This window comes from Eucyclogobius newberryi, unplaced genomic scaffold, assembly GCF_026437365.1.
Source record: "Eucyclogobius newberryi isolate DKJ021-1_F unplaced genomic scaffold, fEucNew1.0.hap1 SCAF_14, whole genome shotgun sequence".
Lineage (NCBI taxonomy): Eukaryota > Metazoa > Chordata > Actinopteri > Gobiiformes > Gobiidae > Eucyclogobius > Eucyclogobius newberryi.
In genome coordinates this window covers 29,117,420-29,138,017 of record NW_027315768.1, presented here as the reverse complement: position 1 = coordinate 29,138,017, position 20,598 = coordinate 29,117,420, and the positions used below count along the sequence as shown (strand labels likewise).

Below are 20,598 nucleotides of genomic sequence, written 5' to 3'. Positions count from 1 at the left end.
TGGCTCCATCAAACCCGGACCTGCAACATGCACTGGGACGGTTTGCAGCCGAGTGTGAAGCGGCTGGGATGAGAATCAGCACCTCCAAATCCGAGGCCATGGTTCTCGACCGGAAAAAGGTGGCTTGCCCTCTCCAGGTGGGTGGGGTGTCCTTGCCCCAAGTGGAGGAGTTCAAGTATCTCGGGGTCTTGTTCACGAGTGAGGGAAGGATGGAGCGTGAGATCGACAGGCGGATCGGTGCAGCGGCTGCAGTGATGCAGTCGCTGCATCGGACCGTTGTGGTAAAGAGGGAGCTGAGCCGAAAGGCAAAGCTCTCTATTTACCGGTCGGTCTACGTTCCTACCCTCACCTATGGTCATGAGCTTTGGGTAGTGACCGAAAGAACAAGATCGCGGATACAAGCGGTCGAAATGAGTTTCCTCCGCCGTGTGGCTGGGCGCTCCCTTGGAGATAAGGTGAGGAGCTCGGCCACACGGGGGGAGCTCGGAGTAGAGCCGCTGCTCCTCCACGTCGAGAGGAGCCAGCTGAGGTGGCTCGGGCATCTGTTTCGGATGCCTCCTGGGCGCCTCCCTCGGGAGGTGTTTCAGGCATGTCTCACCGGGAAGAGGCCCCGGGGAAGACCCAGGACACACTGGAGAGACTGTGTCTCTCGGCTGGCCTGGGAACGCCTCGGGATCCCCCCGGAGGAGTTAGAGGAAGTGTCTGGGGAGAAGGAAGTCTGGGAGTCCCTGCTCAGACTGCTGCCCCCGCGACCCGGCCCCGGATAAAGCGGCAGAAGATGGATGGATGGATGGATGGATATTCAGGCGTATCTTCGTTTTGATGATTTTCTTTATATTTACCATCACTTTGTCAGTTTTACAGCATTCATGTTGCACATTTTTTAAGTTAAAATATATAAATACATGAAGTAGCATGGAATTAACATAAAAACAAGGTCAATGTATTAAAACAACATGTAACTAACGTATCTGCAGTGGTAAAGAAGTTAACCGTTTCCATGTCCTACACACAATCGACACACACAGGCCTCCCACACACTTAAAACAGATGCACATGTCTGGGCTTTGTTCGCCACATGCCACATCACCACACACTTAACCCTTCTCAGAAGCTTCACCGCAAACTTTCCTCTCTCCTTCCCTCCGCTGTCATAATATCCTCCTCTCGCTCATCGTTCTTCATGTCTTTTGTCACAATAAACCTATAGTTCTGCCTCGCAAAACCACATTCAACACCACAAAAAGGACCCTTAAACACACTGAGACACACTGCAAAAAAGACAAAAAAAACACTGATTCTGGGCAATTTTAAAGGTGCACTATGTAACTTTTCTAGTGGAGGGGTTTTATATATTTGTCTCACTGTCAAATTTCACACAATCAAATGTTTTATTATCTTAAATCTAGACAAAAAATCGTGTGTATCTTGTTTTAAGAGACATCCACCAAAGAACCATTAAATGTGTCAGATTATTAAGCTTATTTAGCAAAAATATAACGTTTTTTATAGAAATAATAATATCAACTTTAAAATCTATTAGCTCAGAAGAATATATAGAAAACAAGTGTTAAGATACTGTATTACTAAATACTAAAGTATTTTAGTTTAAATTACTTTTTCAATCTGAATCATCAATCAAACCTGAATCATTCATATTAAAGTATCTGTTCATAATGAATTAAGTATTTGTTCATGCTTTATTAAGGCAGTTAAAAGTGTAATTGTTATTAAGTGTTATATTGCATTTTATTGAATTACTGGTGATTTTATTGCTCAAAAATACTTGCTAAAAACTCTTTCTTTCTTTCTTTCTCATTGATTTTTTTTGTTATTTATGTATTTATTTTCCCCCATAGTGACATACAACTACACAAAGAATGAATTAAAAGGAGCAGGCTCTTCACAGATCTGACCCGTAACGTCCTATAACCTGCAAACCAAATCATCATCAGCTTTTTCTTGTGAGAACTTCTGCTGTGCGCTCTGTAAAGCGTCCACTGGCAGCAGGAGGTCTGGAGGTCACTCTGACATGTTCTTCTGCTGACGTGTGTTTCGATGGTCAGTCTGTGGCCTCGCGCTGGCCTTTCACCGAGGTCAATGTCAGGACTTCATCAATCAACATTACACGATGAATTAACGATGCGCACGAAACAGAAACGCAGGCTCGCGTCAGTTCATCGAGCGTTTTCTCACCATTTGGCTCGTGTTATGTTGAATCAAACGCAAATTGTTGACCGCTTTGTTTGCAGTTCATCTCATCTTACTTATTCAAACTCGAAAGCAAAATATTGTCCAAGTCGTGGGGCCTTGAATCCTCCCAAATCATAGTTGACGTGTTTGGGACATTTTGTGTGTAATGTGTTGTTTTAGTTCTGAGACTTTTGTTTGCGTATGTTGAACCGAAGATAACATGACACTTTTTATGAATGCGCCACAATATTGTTGTACGCGGAAACATCACATTGACTAATCTTGTAAAACCAACACAAGATCACCTGTCAAAGTTAAAACCACTGGGCTGTTGTTCACTGGATTCACTTGAATAACCCAAGAATCCCCCCAGATTTTCCCTTTGCCTACTGCTCAAGATCAGAAAGTCTTGCTTGGTTCTTATTCAACCTAGTAGTAGTAGTAGTAGTAGTAGTAGCAGCAGTAGTAGTAGTAGTAGTAGTAGTAGTAGTAGTGGTGGTGGTGGTAGTGGTAGTGGTAGTAGTAGTAGTAGTAGTAGTAGTACTAGTAGTAGTAGTAGTAGTAGTAGTAGTACTAGTAGTAGTAGTAGTAGTAGTAGTAGTAGTAGTAGTAGTAGTAGTAGTAGTAGTAGTAGTAGTAGTAGTAGTAGTAGTAGTAGTAGTAGTAGGAGTAGGAGTAGGAGTAGGAGTAGTAGTAGTAGTAGTAGTTGTAGGAGTAGTAGTAGTAGTAGTAGCAGTAGTAGTAGTAGTAGTAGTAGTAGCAGCAGTAGCAGTAGGAGTAGGAGTAGTATTTAGCATTAATTATGAAATCTGCTGGTTCTGCTCTTGAACTCACTGTTTATTGCCCTCCCAGACACAAATCTAGCTTTATCTATGAATTTGCAGATTTATTATCTAATATGACAATATGATTCAATTCTTATTTCAGGGGATTTCAACATTCATCTTGACAATGTGAATGACTCCCTCGAAAATACATTTCTTGACTTATTAAACATTTTTACTGTCATTTGAATTGACATTATAATGTTATTTTGACTGTTGCGGCTTTGAAAACTGTATCCTGCATCAGATTTTTACCTTGTGTTTTTTTTCTTTTTTCCCAGAGAGCACCACTGTCCCGGACACAGCGACTCCCACACTGCCCAAAGTGGAACACACCACTCCAGTCATGAGACCAGGTAAACTCTCTCTGTCCCTATCATGGGTTAAGTAGCCCTGGTAGGATTTGTTTCAGGTTTAGAGTCTAAATGATCTTCTTTTGTGAAAGGTTTGGTCGATTCCAACAAGTTCATCAATGAATCGCATCAAATCGATTGTTGAAATAATTGCCAACATTCTTCCTTGTTGTATGTTGCACCTTTAATGCTAAATTACTTTTGTTCACTGACAATGGCACTAAAGCCTATTCTGATTCTGAAATAATTGACTAATTGAATAATCGTTAACTTGTCTATGCTGGCTCCGAAACGCCCCATGACCCCGCTTGAGCAGTAATCACATGGAAAAAACACCGAAAATTTGTAAATTTAGGAAATCACTCATATTCATTCAATCCACTTTATTTATATAGCACATTTTATCAAGCTGAAACGTTCCCAAAGTGTTGCACACGAAACATTAAAATACACTTGCTCTACCAGTGCTCATAACCAAAAATAATAATAAAATAAAATAGTAAAATAATAAAAATAAAAAAACAGCAAATAAATCTAAATGAATAAATAGTGGTTAAAAACAACAAATCAAATAAAACTGTAAAAAATAAAAAGTATTAACATAAATAAATAAAACAAGGACCACACAACTCACACAGTGTTTAAAGCCATATAATGTATGGGCTTATTTACTTAATAAAAAGAATAACAGATGCGTGAGAATATCTTTTGCGCTCTTACTTGTGTAAAACGTTGGGTTCCCACTGTGCTACTAGTTCCACTCGTTCAGTCATTTTTCTCATTTTTGCAGTCCATTAGTTGAAATAACAGACTTTTATTAGATTATTTTAACGTTTTGTCAGATGCTACGTCCAGACACTTCCTCTTATTCCAGTGGAGGATCCTCCCAACGTGGTCTTACTAAACCGTTTGCTACCCTTGCCCACCTCTGCCACCACCAGCATCAATCTGCAGCAGCTGAAACCGTCCCATTTAAGATTAATATTCTGAATACTAGTCGTTTTCATCTTTGCCTCCCCTCCGCACTTACACGCCACGCTGAGGTCAAACCGATGATGTCATGTGGATTTTTCTCTGGCTTTGAGCTCGGTTTGAATCCTCGGTCCCACAGGAAGCAGGAGAGGTTCTGGGGGAGTGAAAATAAGCTCCCGATGCCAGACGACCAGTTCACCTTCACACACACGTCGTACATGTATTTATACACACACACAGGCGGATTTAAAGTACTATCCCACTGCAACAGAGGCTTTCATTTTACTGAGATAATACAGTACTTTTTTTTTGTACAATAAAGTGAAGTTTAAAATGAAAAAATGATAGAATGAATTAAAAAGTACTTGAAATAAGTTGTATTTCTCTTGTTTTTGGGTATATTTTGACTGCCTTAAAGTAAGATTGCCAATGGAACAAGCAGAGAATATCGTGTTTTTACTTGAAATAAAAAGTACAAGCATTTTCTAGCTTGAAATGAGAAAAAAACAATGCTACTGCACTTGAAATGATAACAAAACCTACTTGTTCTATTGGCAAAACGTATTTCAAGAAAGTCAAAATATACACAAATTAAGATAAATACTACTTAATTCAACCACTTTTAGATAAGATAAGATAAGCCTTTATTTGTCCCACAATGGGGAAATTCCAGTGTTGCAACACAAAGTAGGTACAGAAGTAAATAATAAAAAACAGATGACTTATAAAACACTCTTACAGAAAAGCTCTAATAAAACTCTTACCAAAAAAACTCTTAAACTCTTAATAAAAACGTATTGTCTTATGTAATATTGTTTTGACCACATATTTCTCGTCAAAACTGCGTCGCTCATACTGTATTTTAAAGATAAACACATTAAAGGTGCTGTGCGGTTATTTTCACTGGCTTAAAAACGTGAAAAACAGAACGAGCTCATTTTAAACTAGTTCTTTTTAATGGCTGAAAGCGTATTCCTCACTTCCCAAACGCGTTCCAAGCATCCTAATTGTTCACAGCTGCGAGTTTATTAGCACTTTTCACAACTTTCAGAGGCCAGAGCGACGTTGTACCGCTAACGCTAATGCTAACAACAGCTAGCATGCTAACAGCGCACTTCCCGGTCCTCGGACAATAAAAAGACGTATAAATAAATGCAGACAAACACACAGCGGTCTCATTTTGACCATAAGAACTGCTTTTACCATATGTACTCGTGTAAAACGTATTTGTCTTTATGAAAAAAAGAAAGAATGGGTGCTTTCTCCTTCAATGACATTCTTTTACATGCTAAAAATGTGCTTTATCATTAAAAGAAAATACCTCAGAAGCGATATAGTAGTATAATAATAATAATATATCCATGTAACCTTGTAAGGACATATTCTGAGCTCTCTAAACACACATAAGAACAAAAAAAGACCTTTTACAAGCGCTTGAATCCGTACAAACTTTACAGCCCCAATCGCTGAAGTCGGTTCCCGATTCCCCCGCAGAGACACAATTTGTTCCACTTCTATTTTATTTGGCTCGTTGTAAATAGTTCAGCGCGTAAAGTTTCCAGCTCCACAAATCCTTTCCAAATCGACATTTAGCTTGAAGTTCTTCCAGACTCATAATTCCTTGTATCGCGTTCTCAAAGCGTCGGTGGTCTTTTTTTTTTGTATAAGACGGGTCCGTCCTCCCTCCGCGGACAAGTCGAGTCAAATGCCCGCGTGTTTTTTTTTTTTACGTCTGCCAAACGCTCAATTGGATTAGACTTCGCTGGGCATTCTGGTACCACTTTGGAAAGGCTCATTTTCTGCTTAAAGACGCTCCCGGGACATTTGGGCCAGGCTTTTTTCCAATCGTTACAGTTTCACTAAAGAAGAGAGGCTGCTAACTATGAATGTGTGCCCTTTGCAAGCTAAATACGTCCAAATATACCATTTTCTTGTTGATGTTGTCCAAATGTCTAGGGAATTACTAAAGCCAAGATATACAAGTTGCAATTACCAAAACACTCTAAAAATGTCAAATTATATTGTATTGCCAGAAGCAGATTTAAAGTGCCTATGACAGGTTTTTAATTTTGTTTTAATTTTGACTTTATTTGGTGTATTTATACCTGTTGTAAAGATAAATGATACTTTCACACCAATTGAGTAAGTATTTGTGGAGAAAACGTTGAAAATCTGCAGAAAATGACAGGAAGTGACATCACACAAGGGACACATGGAGAATTTACACAAAAGAAACACGTTTTTTGAAAAATAAATGAATAACACTCTTATATATTTGTGTTTGTCAAGTAAAACAAATTATGACATTAGAGTTTTTGCCCAGTGTTTTCTGGGTAATTTCCTTGTGTGATGTCATCGATTACAAACAGGAAGAGAAAATATAAAGCTGAAAAATGTGCTATTCTGTGATAACATTTTTAAAAATTTGAGCAAAATTAAATCAACTGTATTTTAGTTCAATGAGTAGTTCAACCTGTCAGAGGCACTTTAAGTTGGTAGCTATAAGTTTTTTTTAAATTTTATTTTCTAATTGGTGTCATTGGATGATGTTTTAGTGGATTACAGCATATTTACAGTAAAAGTTTAACCCTAGATTATTGGCTAATCGATAATCGTGCTTATTAAGTTCACAAAATAACTGCAACTAAATTACTAGAACTGGAAAATAATAATCATGAAGCTAAAATGTGTCTTTAAAATTCAATGTAAATATTAAGCGTTTTTCTTCTTTGTTTTTTCCACCTTTTAACTTTATTGTGTAATTCAGGACGTTTGGGTTTGTCACAAACTTAGGGAACTTCTGATCTGCTTATGATCCCAGTAATTGTGAATAATCCTTAAATGATGGTGTTTTTTCTCGCTACAATGTGATACCGTGACATCTCTACGCTCGACTAAAAAAACGTTGAAAAGCGCTGCCTTTTTTGAGACGTAGACGGTGATAACTCTTTTCCTCACCCCTTCCGTCTCTCCCTCTCTCCCTCCACAGCCACCACTCCTTCTCTCTCGGCCGTGTGCGACTTCGAGTCCAGTCTGTGCGGTTGGTCGGCGGATCCCCAGTCCGGTGTCAGCTGGTCCCTGCACGCGGCCAACGGTGGCACGTCGACGGGGCACGGCACCCACGGCACCCACGGGAGCCGGCTGGACCTGACCCAGGCCTCCGACAGTGAGTCACAATCAGTGCACGCATGCTCAAGCTCATACGGCTGGAGTAAAACGACAGAATGTTGAGTTATTGTCACATTAATTGAAATAAAGTGCAGTTAAGATAAATACGGTGTTTTCTGGACTATAAGTCGCACTGGAGTATAAGTCGCACCAGCCAAAAAATGCATAATAGAAGAAAAAAACATATATAAGTCGCACTGGAGTGTGAAATGCAGTTGCAGGTGTGAAATAACAAAGAATATCACATATAAGTCGTTCCGAAAGTATAAGTATATAAGTATAAATATAAGTATAAGTCGCACCCCGTCCAAAACTATGAAAAAAGGTGCGACTTATAGTCCGGAAAATACGGTATGTTTAAAATTTTGCCACAATTTTTTTTTTACACATTTTATCCCAGAACATACTTTTTTTTTTTTAGGTTTATAATTTTACTTCCTGGTTGTAATTGATGACATCACACTGGGAAATTACCCAGCAACCACTGGGCCAAATCATATGTTAAAAAAAAATATAATTCACAAATAAAAATATATACATGAATTCAACAAATTTGGTTGAATTCATGTTTAGAGGGTCAAAACAGTAGTTTATTTTGTGTAAAATATATATAAGTTGTGAGCTTTCCTGGTGTGATGTCATTTCCTGTTATTTTCTACAGATTTTTAAACTTTTCGACTGGTGTAAAACTATCATTTTTATTACAGTTTTACTCAAAATAAATCCCTATTAATCGTAATACGCCCTTTAAATTGTTCTTTCTGGATAAGAAGTCGCTGCGAATGCAAATATTGAAGACATTATTAGGACTGTGCTTCCGTAACTCATAAGACTTTAAACAGAGCTAATCACAATTAAATGGCTACAATTATTCTCAATTACACGTTTAAAAATACCTGAAAAATCCTCTCAGTTACAGTGAAGTCTGCTTTTGTCATGAGTTACTTTCCACCCGTTAAAGACGCGGAGAACTTTCTTGTTGACCTGCTTTGTTGCATTTCGAACTAATTAACGGGAAATAGGTGGTTTCCATGGCCGACGGCGTTTTACAGCTGAGGCAGTGAAATGTCACGGTTTCAGACTGTTTTCGTTTGAGACACGCTTAATTCGGCGACTTTTAGCGCCCGTTGTTATAATATCTGTGCTTATTTTGATTTCTAGATAATTGGCATAGTCTTAATGCCGTAAGATTGTGAGGAAAAACGTGTTTGGACATCGGCAAAGACGCAAACCGGTCGATTATTCAGTACTTTCAGCAAAACTCCTGAGGTTTTTCTGACGTTTACTGCCGTTTCACAACAAATAGCGCTCCTAAAATGGCCATTTCGTGCATGTGAATTTGTCTTTATTCTGGTTTTGAGTGTTCTTTTTCACACGGACGGCGTCAATAATCGCTTGGGAATTTGTGCTGATGTTTTCAAACTGGTTCGACAGAGGAGTTGATGGTTTCGCTGGTGTTTTCGAGCCTGGACGTGCGGAAACGAGTGAACAAACGCCGCTTGAGCTCGGTGCGGTGTGAGTCCGTTCTAAGACCCTCCTCCTCGGAACTCCGCCCCTCTTTTCATCCTCTCTTCATCCTCTTTTCATCCTCCCTTTATCTTCTTTTCATCCTCTCTTCATCCTCTTTTCATCCTCTCTTCATCCTCTTTTCATCCTCCCTTCATCCTCTTTTCATCCTCCCTTCATCCTCTTTTCATCCTCTCTTCATCCTCTTTTCATCCTCTCTTCATCCTCCCTTCATCCTCTTTTCATCCTCTTTTCATCCTCTCTTCATCCTCTTTTCATCCTCTCTTCATCCTCTTTTCATCCTCTCTTCATCCTCCTTTCATCCTCTCTTCATCCTCTTTTCATCCTCCCTTCATCCTCTTTTCATCCTCTCTTCATCCTCTCTTCATCCTCTTTTCATCCTCCCTTCATCCTCTCTTCATCCTCCCTTCATCCTCTCTTCATCCTCTCTTCATCCTCCCTTCATCCTCCCTTCATCCTCTCCTCCATGTTTCTGATCTTCTTGCACCATCTCTCCCCCTCTCTCTCTCCTTCTCTGTCTTTCATCTTCCCTCTCACTCATCCCGCCTTTCTCTCTCTCTCTCTCTCTCCTTCTCTCACCCCTCTCTACTTCTCCATATTGTACCTCCCCGCTCGCTCTCCCCTTCTCCCCCTTCATCCCTGCTACTCTATCCCCCTCTCCTTCTTTCCTTTCTTCTCAATTGCTTTCTCTTCCTCTTTTCTCCCCCTTTCCTTCTTCCTCTTTCCTTGCCTCTCCCTTTCCCACTCTCTCTCTCTCTCTCTCTCTCTCTCTCTCTCCCTCTCTCTTTCTCTTCCTCTTCCACTTTTTCATCCACACCCTCTCCCTCCCCCTTTCTTTCCCTCTCTCGCTTTCATTCCTTCTCTCTCTCCCTCCCTCTTTCTCTCTCTCTCTCACACACTCACTCTCTTTCTCTCTCACTCTCTCACACACACACACACTCACACTCACTCACTCACACACACACGCACACACACACGCACACACACACACACACACACTCACTCACTCACTCACACACACACGCACACACACACACACGCACACACACACACACACACACACACACACACTCACACACACACACACGCACACACACACACACGCACACACACACACACACACACACACACACACACACTCACACACACACACACACACACACACACACACTCACACACACACACACACACACTCACACACACACACACTCACACTCACTCACACACACACGCACACACACACACACTCACACTCACTCACTCACACACACACGCACGCACGCACGCGCACACACACATACACACACACACACACGCACACTCGTACACTCTTCTTCTCCTCTGTCGGGGCCCTCTCTTGTCCCGGGGCCGTGTCTGATAAGTGTGTGATGGTTTTGACAGTAGTGCTGGCTTAGCTCTACAGCTCCCCCAGAGGCTCGGACACTCACGCACAGAGCTGAAGGTGTGTTTGAGAACTCCAGGTGTGTGTGTGTGTGTGTGTGTGTGTGTGTGTCCGTGCAGTACGTGTGCGTTTGTGTGTGTGTGTGTATGTGTGTGTGTGTGTGTGTGTGTGTGTGTGTGTTTGTGTGTTTGTGCAGTACGTGTTTGTGTGTCTGTGCAGTACGTGTGTGTGTGCTTGTGTGTCTGTGCAGTACGTGTATGTGTTTGTGTGTGCTCAGAAGTGTAATTGATTTCGCAGCGTCCTGGTCTCCTCCGTCAGACAAGAACACGACATAAAGTCTTGCTCTACACAACATTAGCAGCAGCCGTCTGTCTCCGAGCTGTCTTCTGTATGCAAATCAGAGCAGAGCTGTCATAGAGAGAGGCGTTTTAGGCTTTAGGAGAGGAATCCGAGAGAGAACGAGAGAAGGGAGGAAGGGAGGAAAGGGGGAGTTTAAGATCTGTGAAGACCCAGGCTGGCAGTTTAAAGAAAGAATGGCTTCATGTAGTAACAGAGCACACTGTAAAATACACTCCATTGGTGTTGAAGGGACAAAGAGGATTATAACATGGAATACTCCTCTTCGAGTGCTCTCTGTTTCTGCAGTCATTGTGTACTTAAAGGGGACATATCATGTAAGATTGACTTTTATGAACTTAAGGTGAAGGTATAGCTTTATTGTATTCCATTTATAGTTATTATTGAAATTATGTTTAAAGAGTTCCATTGATAAAGTCGAATTGTTCCATTGATAAAGTCGAATTGCTATATATATATTCCATTAATAAAGTCGGATTGTTCCATTGATAAAGTCGAATTGCTATACCGTAGTTTCCACACTATAAGGCGTACTTAAAAGCTTTCAATTTTCTCAAAAAACGACAGTGCGCCTTATAATCCACTGCGCCTTATATACTGTATATTGTGCTTACTGACCACAAAGTGTTTTTTTGTGGTACACGTTTTGTTTCCCTTATAATCCAGTGCTCCTTATAATGCAGAAAATACGGTATAATCCATTGATAAAGTCGAATTACTATATATATATTCCATTTATAAAGTTGAATTACTATATATTTATTCCATTGATAAAGTCGAATTACTATATATATATATATTCCATTGATAAAGTCGAATTGCTAATGTGGCTTTAGCGGTCACAAGGCAACAATTAAAGACATATAGCATTAACGTTAACCCTGTCTTTAACAAACTTATGCTGCGTAGTGAAGCTAAACGGCGTAAACTATGTTCTATTTTGCCTTTTTGTCAGTTAAAAGAACCCCTCATGTTTTTTGTCATGAGTCAAAACTTACATTTGTGAAAGTTTAAACCAGTCCAGATTAGCAGCGTTTTCTCTCTCTGCATGTATGTTGGCGTGCGATTGCTGAACAGATTTGATGGCACATTTCGCCGGATGAATAATGGATTTGGGTTGAGGAGGCAGTGTTTTCTGACTCGGAGGCAGTAGGAACGAGGGGCCCGAATTACCGCGGCTCGTTAAATACAGTTAGAGAAAAGTTGTCGTGTTTTCCTGCCTCTCCTCGTTTGATCTCGGCGAACGCACAAAGGAAGGGAATTAATTAACACGTCTCTACGGGAGGAGAAAGGCACGCCGAAGAACGGGTTTGAAGGCTGGCGCACACGAGTTCACTTCAAGGTATTTTTGTTTGTGTTTACGTCGGATGAACTTCAGTATCTCACTTTTGATATGGAAAGCGATATTTCTGCGCTTTTGTCTTCATTTTATTACATACTGGAACCTCGATCAAGGAAATATAACGCTTAATGTTGTTCTTATCGAGGGAGGTTAAATATCAAGACAATATTCATCCTCACAGCGAGAATGTACCAAGTTCTGACGCGCATTTGGTCAAGTCAAGTTCAGAAAGCACATTTAAAGGAGACGTATGGTATTATGTTGTTGTTGTTTTTTCCGGTACTTCAAATAGAACTGTAACACAAGCGGATCGTCATTTCGCATTGCGTTCATCGTAAACTGCAATATTAATCTAAAACGGTTCAATAATGGAAGCAGGTTCATTAACTTCCTGTTTAAAACTGCAGAACTGATAAGCCCCGCCTCTTCACAGTGACAGTTCACGACACACACAGCCTCCGGCCCCGTGTTTGAACTTTTATATCTCTAGATGTACAAGACGGAGAGACTAGAATACGCGCGATGTTGTTCTTTCATTTGCTACTCATTCTATAACGTGCGGTTTACATTTCTGGGAAGTAAAAAACGAGATGTATAAAGGCGCTACATCGTGCCCCGGTCTCCCCTACTTTTAATTTGGAATTGTTTCGAATCATTCCGAAACCCATGGCGACTTTGCCATGACGTCGCCGCCGATTTCAGCAGCTACAGCGCGTACCGTCGCCTTTCAAAAGGATTAGCCCCGTTGAGCTAGCTCGCCTGTAGCCTAGCATGTCCGTGTGTGTGTGTGTGTGGTGTTTTGCCTTTGTTTTCCTCTGTCATTAGCCGCTCATGATGAAATAGCGGACTCATTTGCGGCCCCGGCCTAATACCACACACAATAATGGCGGCGATGCCTTAAAGCCCTGAGCGACCGCCGCCGCCGCATTTCTCCCATCGCATCCGCTGTTTCACGAGCGGAATCGCATCAGTCATTAAAATGGAATCCAATAAATGAGTAAAATGCAAATGGCGTGGTGGAAATATACGAGGCTGTCACAGTTATGGGCTGCGTTCAGGAGATCTAAAGCTCGGCGCGTGGCTAAATGTTTGCCGACGCTGCAGAAATGAATGAGCGGTTTTGAATGCGCGTTTGGGTTTGTGATGTCGTGTCACGGCTGAGCGCGACTGGTTTGGAGAAAGTTATTGTAAAATTACAATATTGAGATTGTGAGATAGTTTGTGTGACATTAGGTTTACAGTGGTGTGTCACAGCAGTATGATGATCATAACTACACCATGATAAGCCTTAATAAAGCATGAACAAACCCTTTAAACAGTTTATTAAGAAGGATTCAGGCTCAGTAACTTCTTAGTTAATACTCAAACCCCAATGACTATGAATTACTCTAATTACTATGGAACATGAGTCCGAAATAAAGATATCTATCCATCTATCTAATACTGAATTGTTCTTAATAAAATAGGTGTTCATTATGTTTTAAGTCGTTGTTCATGCTTTATTACGGGTAATTAAGATTTAGTTAAAGTGGTAACGTATAAGGAAAGGTTATTGTTGGTAGACTTAATAACCTACTTTATGCTTGAATTCAATCCAGAGTTTTGCGCAGTATTACATCTAAGTTATAAACAGTTCATACTACTTCTTGCTTCAAAACTATTTAAATATATAATTCATAATTCTGAATGGGAAGAAATTTGTAGACAAGGGGTTTAATATGTATGAAGAGCCAAGAGAAGTCCATCAATCTTATACCGACTGAACTTTCTTATTGACTGTACTTATTCTACAATATTGCAATGTTTTTTTTTATGCTTGAATATTTTTTTCTGTCTAACACACAGAAACCACCTTTTGATTCCACTTTTAGAGAAAAAAAATCTAGCAACGGTTTCATATGGATTTGCTGTTGAGGCCGATAACCGATATTTGCTAGTTTTAAAATCCATAGCAAGGACTACAAATATATGTTAAGTTATAGTAAAGTTCTCAAATTTACCATTCAAAAATATAGCAAAATGTATTTATCTGGCATGTAAAATAATTTGTTTCATGACTGTGTAAACATACAGCCATATATTTTTACACATTTGTCTGTTCTAAAATGAACTCTGATGCTCTGAGGACAAACTGGGAATGACAAATGGACACAGAGAAAAAACATTGGTGCCATAAATGGACAAAATTGTCAGTATTGGACGACACAATATTTGGAAAAGCCTCCAATATTGATAGCCCCAAAACTCTGAAAAAACTCTTGAATCTTGAATAAATCCTCAGTCTTTCTTCCTTCTAAATCCATCAACCAACCAATCAATTAACCAACTAACCAACCTATCAATCAAATCAACCGACCAACCAACCAACCTATCAATCAACCAAACTATTAACCAATCAACTAATCAATCAATCAATCAATCAATCAAACAAACAAACAAACAATCAATCATCAACTAATCAACTAACCAATCAACCAACCAATCTATCAATCAAATCAACCGACCAACCACCAATCTATCAATCTATCAACCAATCAACTGGCCAATCAACTAACCAATCAACCAACTTTCAACCAACCTATCAACCTATCGACCCATCAACCAATATATCAACCAATCAACTAGCCAATCAACCAACCTATCAATCAAATCAACTGACCAACCAATCTATCAATCTATCAACCTATCAACTAACCAATCAGCCAACCTTTCAACCAACCTATCGACCTATCAACCAACCTATCAATATATCAATTTATCAACCAATCAACCAACCTTTCAACCAACCTATCGACCTATCAACCAATCTATCAATATATCAATTTATCAACCAATTAACTAACCAACCTATCAACCAATCAACCAACGTATCAACCAATCTATCAATCAAATCAACTGACCAACCAATCTATCAACCTATCAACCAACCAACATATCAACCAACCAACCAATCAACCAACCAACCAACCTATTGACCTATCTACCGACCAACAAATAAATCTATCAACTTACCAACTTACCGTCCAACCAACCTTTCCCTAACCCCGTCTGGTCTCTCTCCAGACCTGTCGGGGAACTACCTCCACGTGGACGCGGGGCCCCACACTCAGAGGAAGCGTGCCCGTCTGCTGAGCCCGGAGCTGGAGCCGGAGCAGGGGCCGCTCTGCCTGCTCTTCCACTACCAGCTCCAGGGTGAGGCCCAGGGCAGCCTCAGGGTGCTGCTGCGCGACACGGACCAGGACGAGACGCTGCTGTGGTCCCTCCGCGGGGACCAGGGGGCGCTGTGGAGGGAAGGACGCACGGTGCTGCCACAAAGCCCCAAAGAGTATCAGGTAAAAGCTTTTTATTCATGTATTTATGTCATTATTGAGCTTCAGTTGAGCGTTTTAAAGAAGTATTGAATTATCATGACATCGATAAAATGGCACAAAGCAAACAAACACAGAAAGACTATCTTCAAGTTCTACAATTTTACACCACATATGGTAACTTTACTACACAATGCGGAATTTTCCTGCAACTTAAAATCAGATTAAATAGTTTCCTCCTTCTTTTTTGTCTGTATTTGTCTTGGTAGAAGTTCATTTTTGCTTTGAACATTTCCGTGCGGTTTTGTCATCGAGTTTGTGTGATCTTGTGGCGCAAATTGATCGTTGTATAGTAAGTTTATAGCTGTATTCTTTTAATTTTAGGTTATAATAGACATTTTTTGATATATTCCCCAGCCCCCCCCACACAATCTGAGTCATATAAAATGTTGATCCCACATATCTCTACATTTTTTCGTGTCGTTTTTTTTTGGCTCTACCATTCTCCACTCACACTGATGCAATACTGAAGCTTAGTTTTGTCTCACGGAGCATATGCTTGTGTCTTTTCTGTTTCTAGGTTGTTTTCGAGGGCTTCTTTGAACATTCGACGAGAGGACACATCAGGATAGACAACATCCACATGAGCAGCAGCGTAGACCTGGAGCACTGCACACGTACGTTTGATCACTACATACGGACGTTTTTTTTATCATTAAACTGAACGAGGATGAATTAATCTTCCATCCATCCATTTTCTACCGCTTGTTCCCTTTCGGGGTCGCGGGTGACTGGAGCCTATCCCAGTGACTTCGGGCCTTAGGCGGGGTACACCCTGGACAGTGGCCAACTTGTCGCAGGGTATGAATGAATGATGATTTCTTTATTTCGAGCAGTTGATCAGGGATGATGTTTCATACATTTTCTTCCGTTCAACGAAAATAAATCACATTTAGTACAAGTTTGGGGTCAAAAAGGAGTGGCATGAAGTACTACGATCCCATCTCCGCCTTGTGCAAATAACAATAAATAAAATTACTCAATCTTATACATTAATTATTAAGTCATGCCGTTTCAAACTCGTAATATTCACTAAGATACAACTTTACAGATACAAAACATATACATGAGGTGGATATGTCATAATTTACACACAAATGGTGGTTTACGATTGATGTTGTTTTCCTGACGTGGACCACAAACAGAACAGAATACATTTATTGATCCTCCTCCTCTCTCACCCTGACTGCACCAACATCCCGACTCAAAACTTTTGGCGACAGAGCATTCTCCCGAACAGCACCCCGACTCTGGAACTCCCTCCCCCAACCTGTCCGCCACTCTCCCTCACTCACAACATTCAAATCCCGCCTAAAAACATACCTCTTCACCCAAGCCTATGACCTCCCCTACACCTAGCCTCCTCTACCCCATTGCCTACTCTTCTACCCCCTGTTACATCCCCATCTTTTTCTCTCTACTTCTTCTGTCTTGTTCATTTTATCTGTATATTAATGTGTATTGTACGTGTTGTCCCCCCTGTCTGTAAATACCCCCCCTTTTTTATATATGTTCAGCGTCTTTGGGTCACTGAAAAGCGCTATATAAATAAAAGTTATTATTATTATTATTATTATTATTATTATTATTATTATTATTTATGACTATCGTTTATGATAACGTAGTCTATATCAAGTCGAGTATACTGTGCAAAGATCATTTATTTTTACAAAGAAATGCTGTAGATGGAAATTGATTGATTGAAATGACTATTACCGTATTTTCCGGACTATAAGTCGCACCGGCCAAAAAATGCACAATAAAGAAGAAAAAGGTTGCACTGGGGTATGAAATGCGGTTTTAAGTGTGAAAATAACAAATATGTAAGTATAAATATAAGTATAAGTCGCACCCCGGCCAAAACTATGACTTATAGTCCGGAAAATACGGTAACAACTAATTTTATAGCTTTCCCACTCACCAAATTGCAACAGAAAATATTCAATGAATGTGTTTTCTCTTACTTTGAATGTATTGACAGCGTGAGAGTTCGACCCAGACAAAATCCTTTACACTGCACGTGCTGTAACGTCTTATTTTAGCTCATTTGGACCTGCAGTGTTTAATTCTCACACTCAAACGACACAGAAACACAAGAGAAAATGTCCACATTACGGACAGAGCTGTCACTGGTGAAGGCGAACATAAGCAGACATGGCTGTTCCCGTGTTGTTTAAGTGACCCAGCTGTACATTAACACTGATGCACCAAAGCATTTTAACCCCTTTATAGCCTGAATTGATGGTTTGTTTTACTGTGAGGCGGGACACAGGGGAGAGCGCTCGTCTTGGCTCCTCCCCGTTCCCACAGACGCGGAAAGAAGAAAGAAATAAAAAATTAAGTAGGCCACACGCGACCGCCAGGCACGGATCCTCATCTAACTTTTATTATCAGTATTTTTACACAGTTTATGAAGGCGTTTGATATTCTCGGCGGTGTTGCGTCTGCTGCTTCAAGCGTCTGAAAACATTTGTGAAAAGGATTTTTAAAGTGCCAAGATTTATTAATTTTTTATTCTTGAGGAAACACGTTATCCATGCAAAAATGTCCATTTATAGTTTTTAATTATTTTTGTTTGTTTGTTTGTTTGCAAAGGTCTATTCCTTAACCATGTTTTTTCATAATATATAATACATAAATGATTATTCCACTTTAACACTTGCAGTCATTGTTTATGGTTTTTTGAAAGATAAAAAAATATGGACTGTTAGCACATAAATTGACTGTTCAAAATGGAATATTCCACTACTAGAAAAATATATATATATATTTTTTTACAAAGATTTGATCATTGTGCCAACTTATACCAATTCGTTTGAGATAATATTGTGTGACATCAATTATACACATGAAAATGAAGTAAAGTAAAAGGTGCATACATATACATTAAGTACATTTACAGTACGTGTGTGCTAAAGTGGTTTTAAATGCTTAAAATCATTAAATATTAGCCGTCTTCATACATTAGCTTCACACTTTAGATGTATACACATATCTTAGTTTCATACGTTGGCTTCACACATTCGCTTTATACGTTTACTTTATACATTCGCTTAATACATTAGCTTCATATGTTAACTTTATACATTTGCTTCATACATTAGGTACATACGTTAGCTTGACACATTATTTTTATACGTACCTTAGCTTCATACATTGGCTTCATACGTTAGCTTCACTCGTTAGCTTTAAACATTAGCTTCATACATTAGCTTCACACGCTAGCGTCATACATTAGCTTCACACGTTAGCCTTTTCCTTCGACAGAACCATAATTGGTGAAAGAAGAGAAAGCGCAGCAGCAGAGGTTTATTGAAACAGAAGTTGATTGGACTGATGACGGGTCTCGTCTTTGGACAATGGCAGTATTAAGTGAACAATGTCTCCTCATCAGAGCCATTGTGGAGCCGTTTGACTCCTCCACCGAGCGTAAAATCTCTCGTGCACTTTATAATTTGACCAAATAAGTAGGATGAGAAAAATCACAACGGCTTTAAAATGCATTGTGTTTGAAGTGGAACACGTGAGGAACTTTGACACTGAAGTATCATTATGTTATTATTGGATTAATTACACGTCTGTCCAAACTATCTTTGCTTGATTTTAAAGTTTATTTTTTGCCTGTATGAGTGCAGTTACTAGACTTTTTAAAACTAACATCAGCTAAACAAGTAAATATATACCGTACCTATATACCAGCCAAAAAATGCATAATATAGAAGAAAAAAACATATATAAGTCGCACTGGAGTATGAAATGCGGTTGCAAGTGTGAAAATAACAAATAATATCACATATAAGTCACTCCAGAGTATAAGTATACAAGCATAAATATAAGTATATATCGCACCCCGGCCAAAACTATGAAAAAAGTGGGACTTATAGTGTGGGAAAATATGGTGTTTTCTGGTTAATAAAGCTGTTACAGAAGCGTAATCTTTATTGAATACTTTGTAGAAGCGATTGGCATGTATTAATTTTAATTATCTTGTGGGAATTACTGTTTTATAATAACATATAGTAACATATAGTCTATAGGTTTAATAATATGCAGACATTCAAACTTTAGCATGCAAAATATATGCATTTAGACCAGTATTCCCCAAACAACAAATAATTCCTTTTGTGTTGTATTATGAATTGGGAAGAAAAATAAATACAATACTTCAGAAGTAAGAAGTTTTATCCATTGCACTGGAAAATAAGATGTTCGAAATAAGTAGTATTTATTTTCATGTTTTGACTACCTTACAGTAAGATTGCAGATGGAACAAGCATACGATATCTTGTTTTACGCAAAAATAAGAAATAATCAAGCATTTTCTAACTTGAAATGAGGAAAAAAAAAAAAGCCAAAAAAGTGAAAATATACTCAAATCAAGATAAATACGACTTCAATCAATTTTGAACTTATTGTCTTGTTTAAGATTGTAATTTTTTCCAGTGCACCAGTCTAACGAACATTAATATCACGTCTATATGGAAAACTATTGTGGCACTTGTAATTGCTTTTATTAAAAATAGTCTGCACAGTGCACATACGATGCTAAATATAAGATTACCGTATTTTCTGGAGTATAAGTCGCACCAAAAAATGCATAATAGAGAAGAAAAAAACATATATAAGTAGGACTGGAGTATGAAATGCAGTTGCAAGTGTGAAAATAACGATAATATCACAAATAAGTCGCTCCGGAGTATAAGTATAAGTCGCACCCCGGCCAAAACTATGAAAAAATGTGCTACGTATAGTCCGGAAAATACGGTATACTTGCACTTCCATTGAACTGCAAACTCCACATTCCCTGCCACATCCATCGTCAATTCCCAAACAGCGGCGAAACCTCCGCGTTCCCGTGACCCTCAAACGCACCCTCGCCACCCGCCTCAGCTCTTTGTCTTTTCATTTCCCACACCACCTTTTTTCCTCTCCTCCGACTCCTCTCTGCTTCCTTCCCTCGACGTCTGCTTCCATTTACACCTCGCTTTCAAACAACCGAAGACAGTCCGACAAACTGGAACGGACCAAAGGCGCCGGGGAAAAGAAAAACACCAAGGCCACGTTTCCTGTCAGCGCGAAACCCCTTTATTTC

At 39.6% G+C, this 20,598-nt stretch overlaps 1 protein-coding gene across 2 annotated transcripts in view; it reads left to right on the top strand.

Annotated features, from left to right (window-relative positions):
- Window positions 1-20,598, top strand: part of LOC140359937 (neuropilin-2-like) — a 185,515-nt gene that overhangs the window by 139,841 nt on the left and 25,076 nt on the right. For both annotated transcript variants that reach the window (XM_072445188.1, XM_072445189.1), the window contains exons 12-15: window positions 3,299-3,373; window positions 7,332-7,508; window positions 15,202-15,470; window positions 16,027-16,123. In XM_072445188.1, coding sequence (XP_072301289.1) covers window positions 3,299-3,373; window positions 7,332-7,508; window positions 15,202-15,470; window positions 16,027-16,123 — 618 coding nt within the window. The remainder of the gene's footprint in view (window positions 1-3,298; window positions 3,374-7,331; window positions 7,509-15,201; window positions 15,471-16,026; window positions 16,124-20,598) is intronic.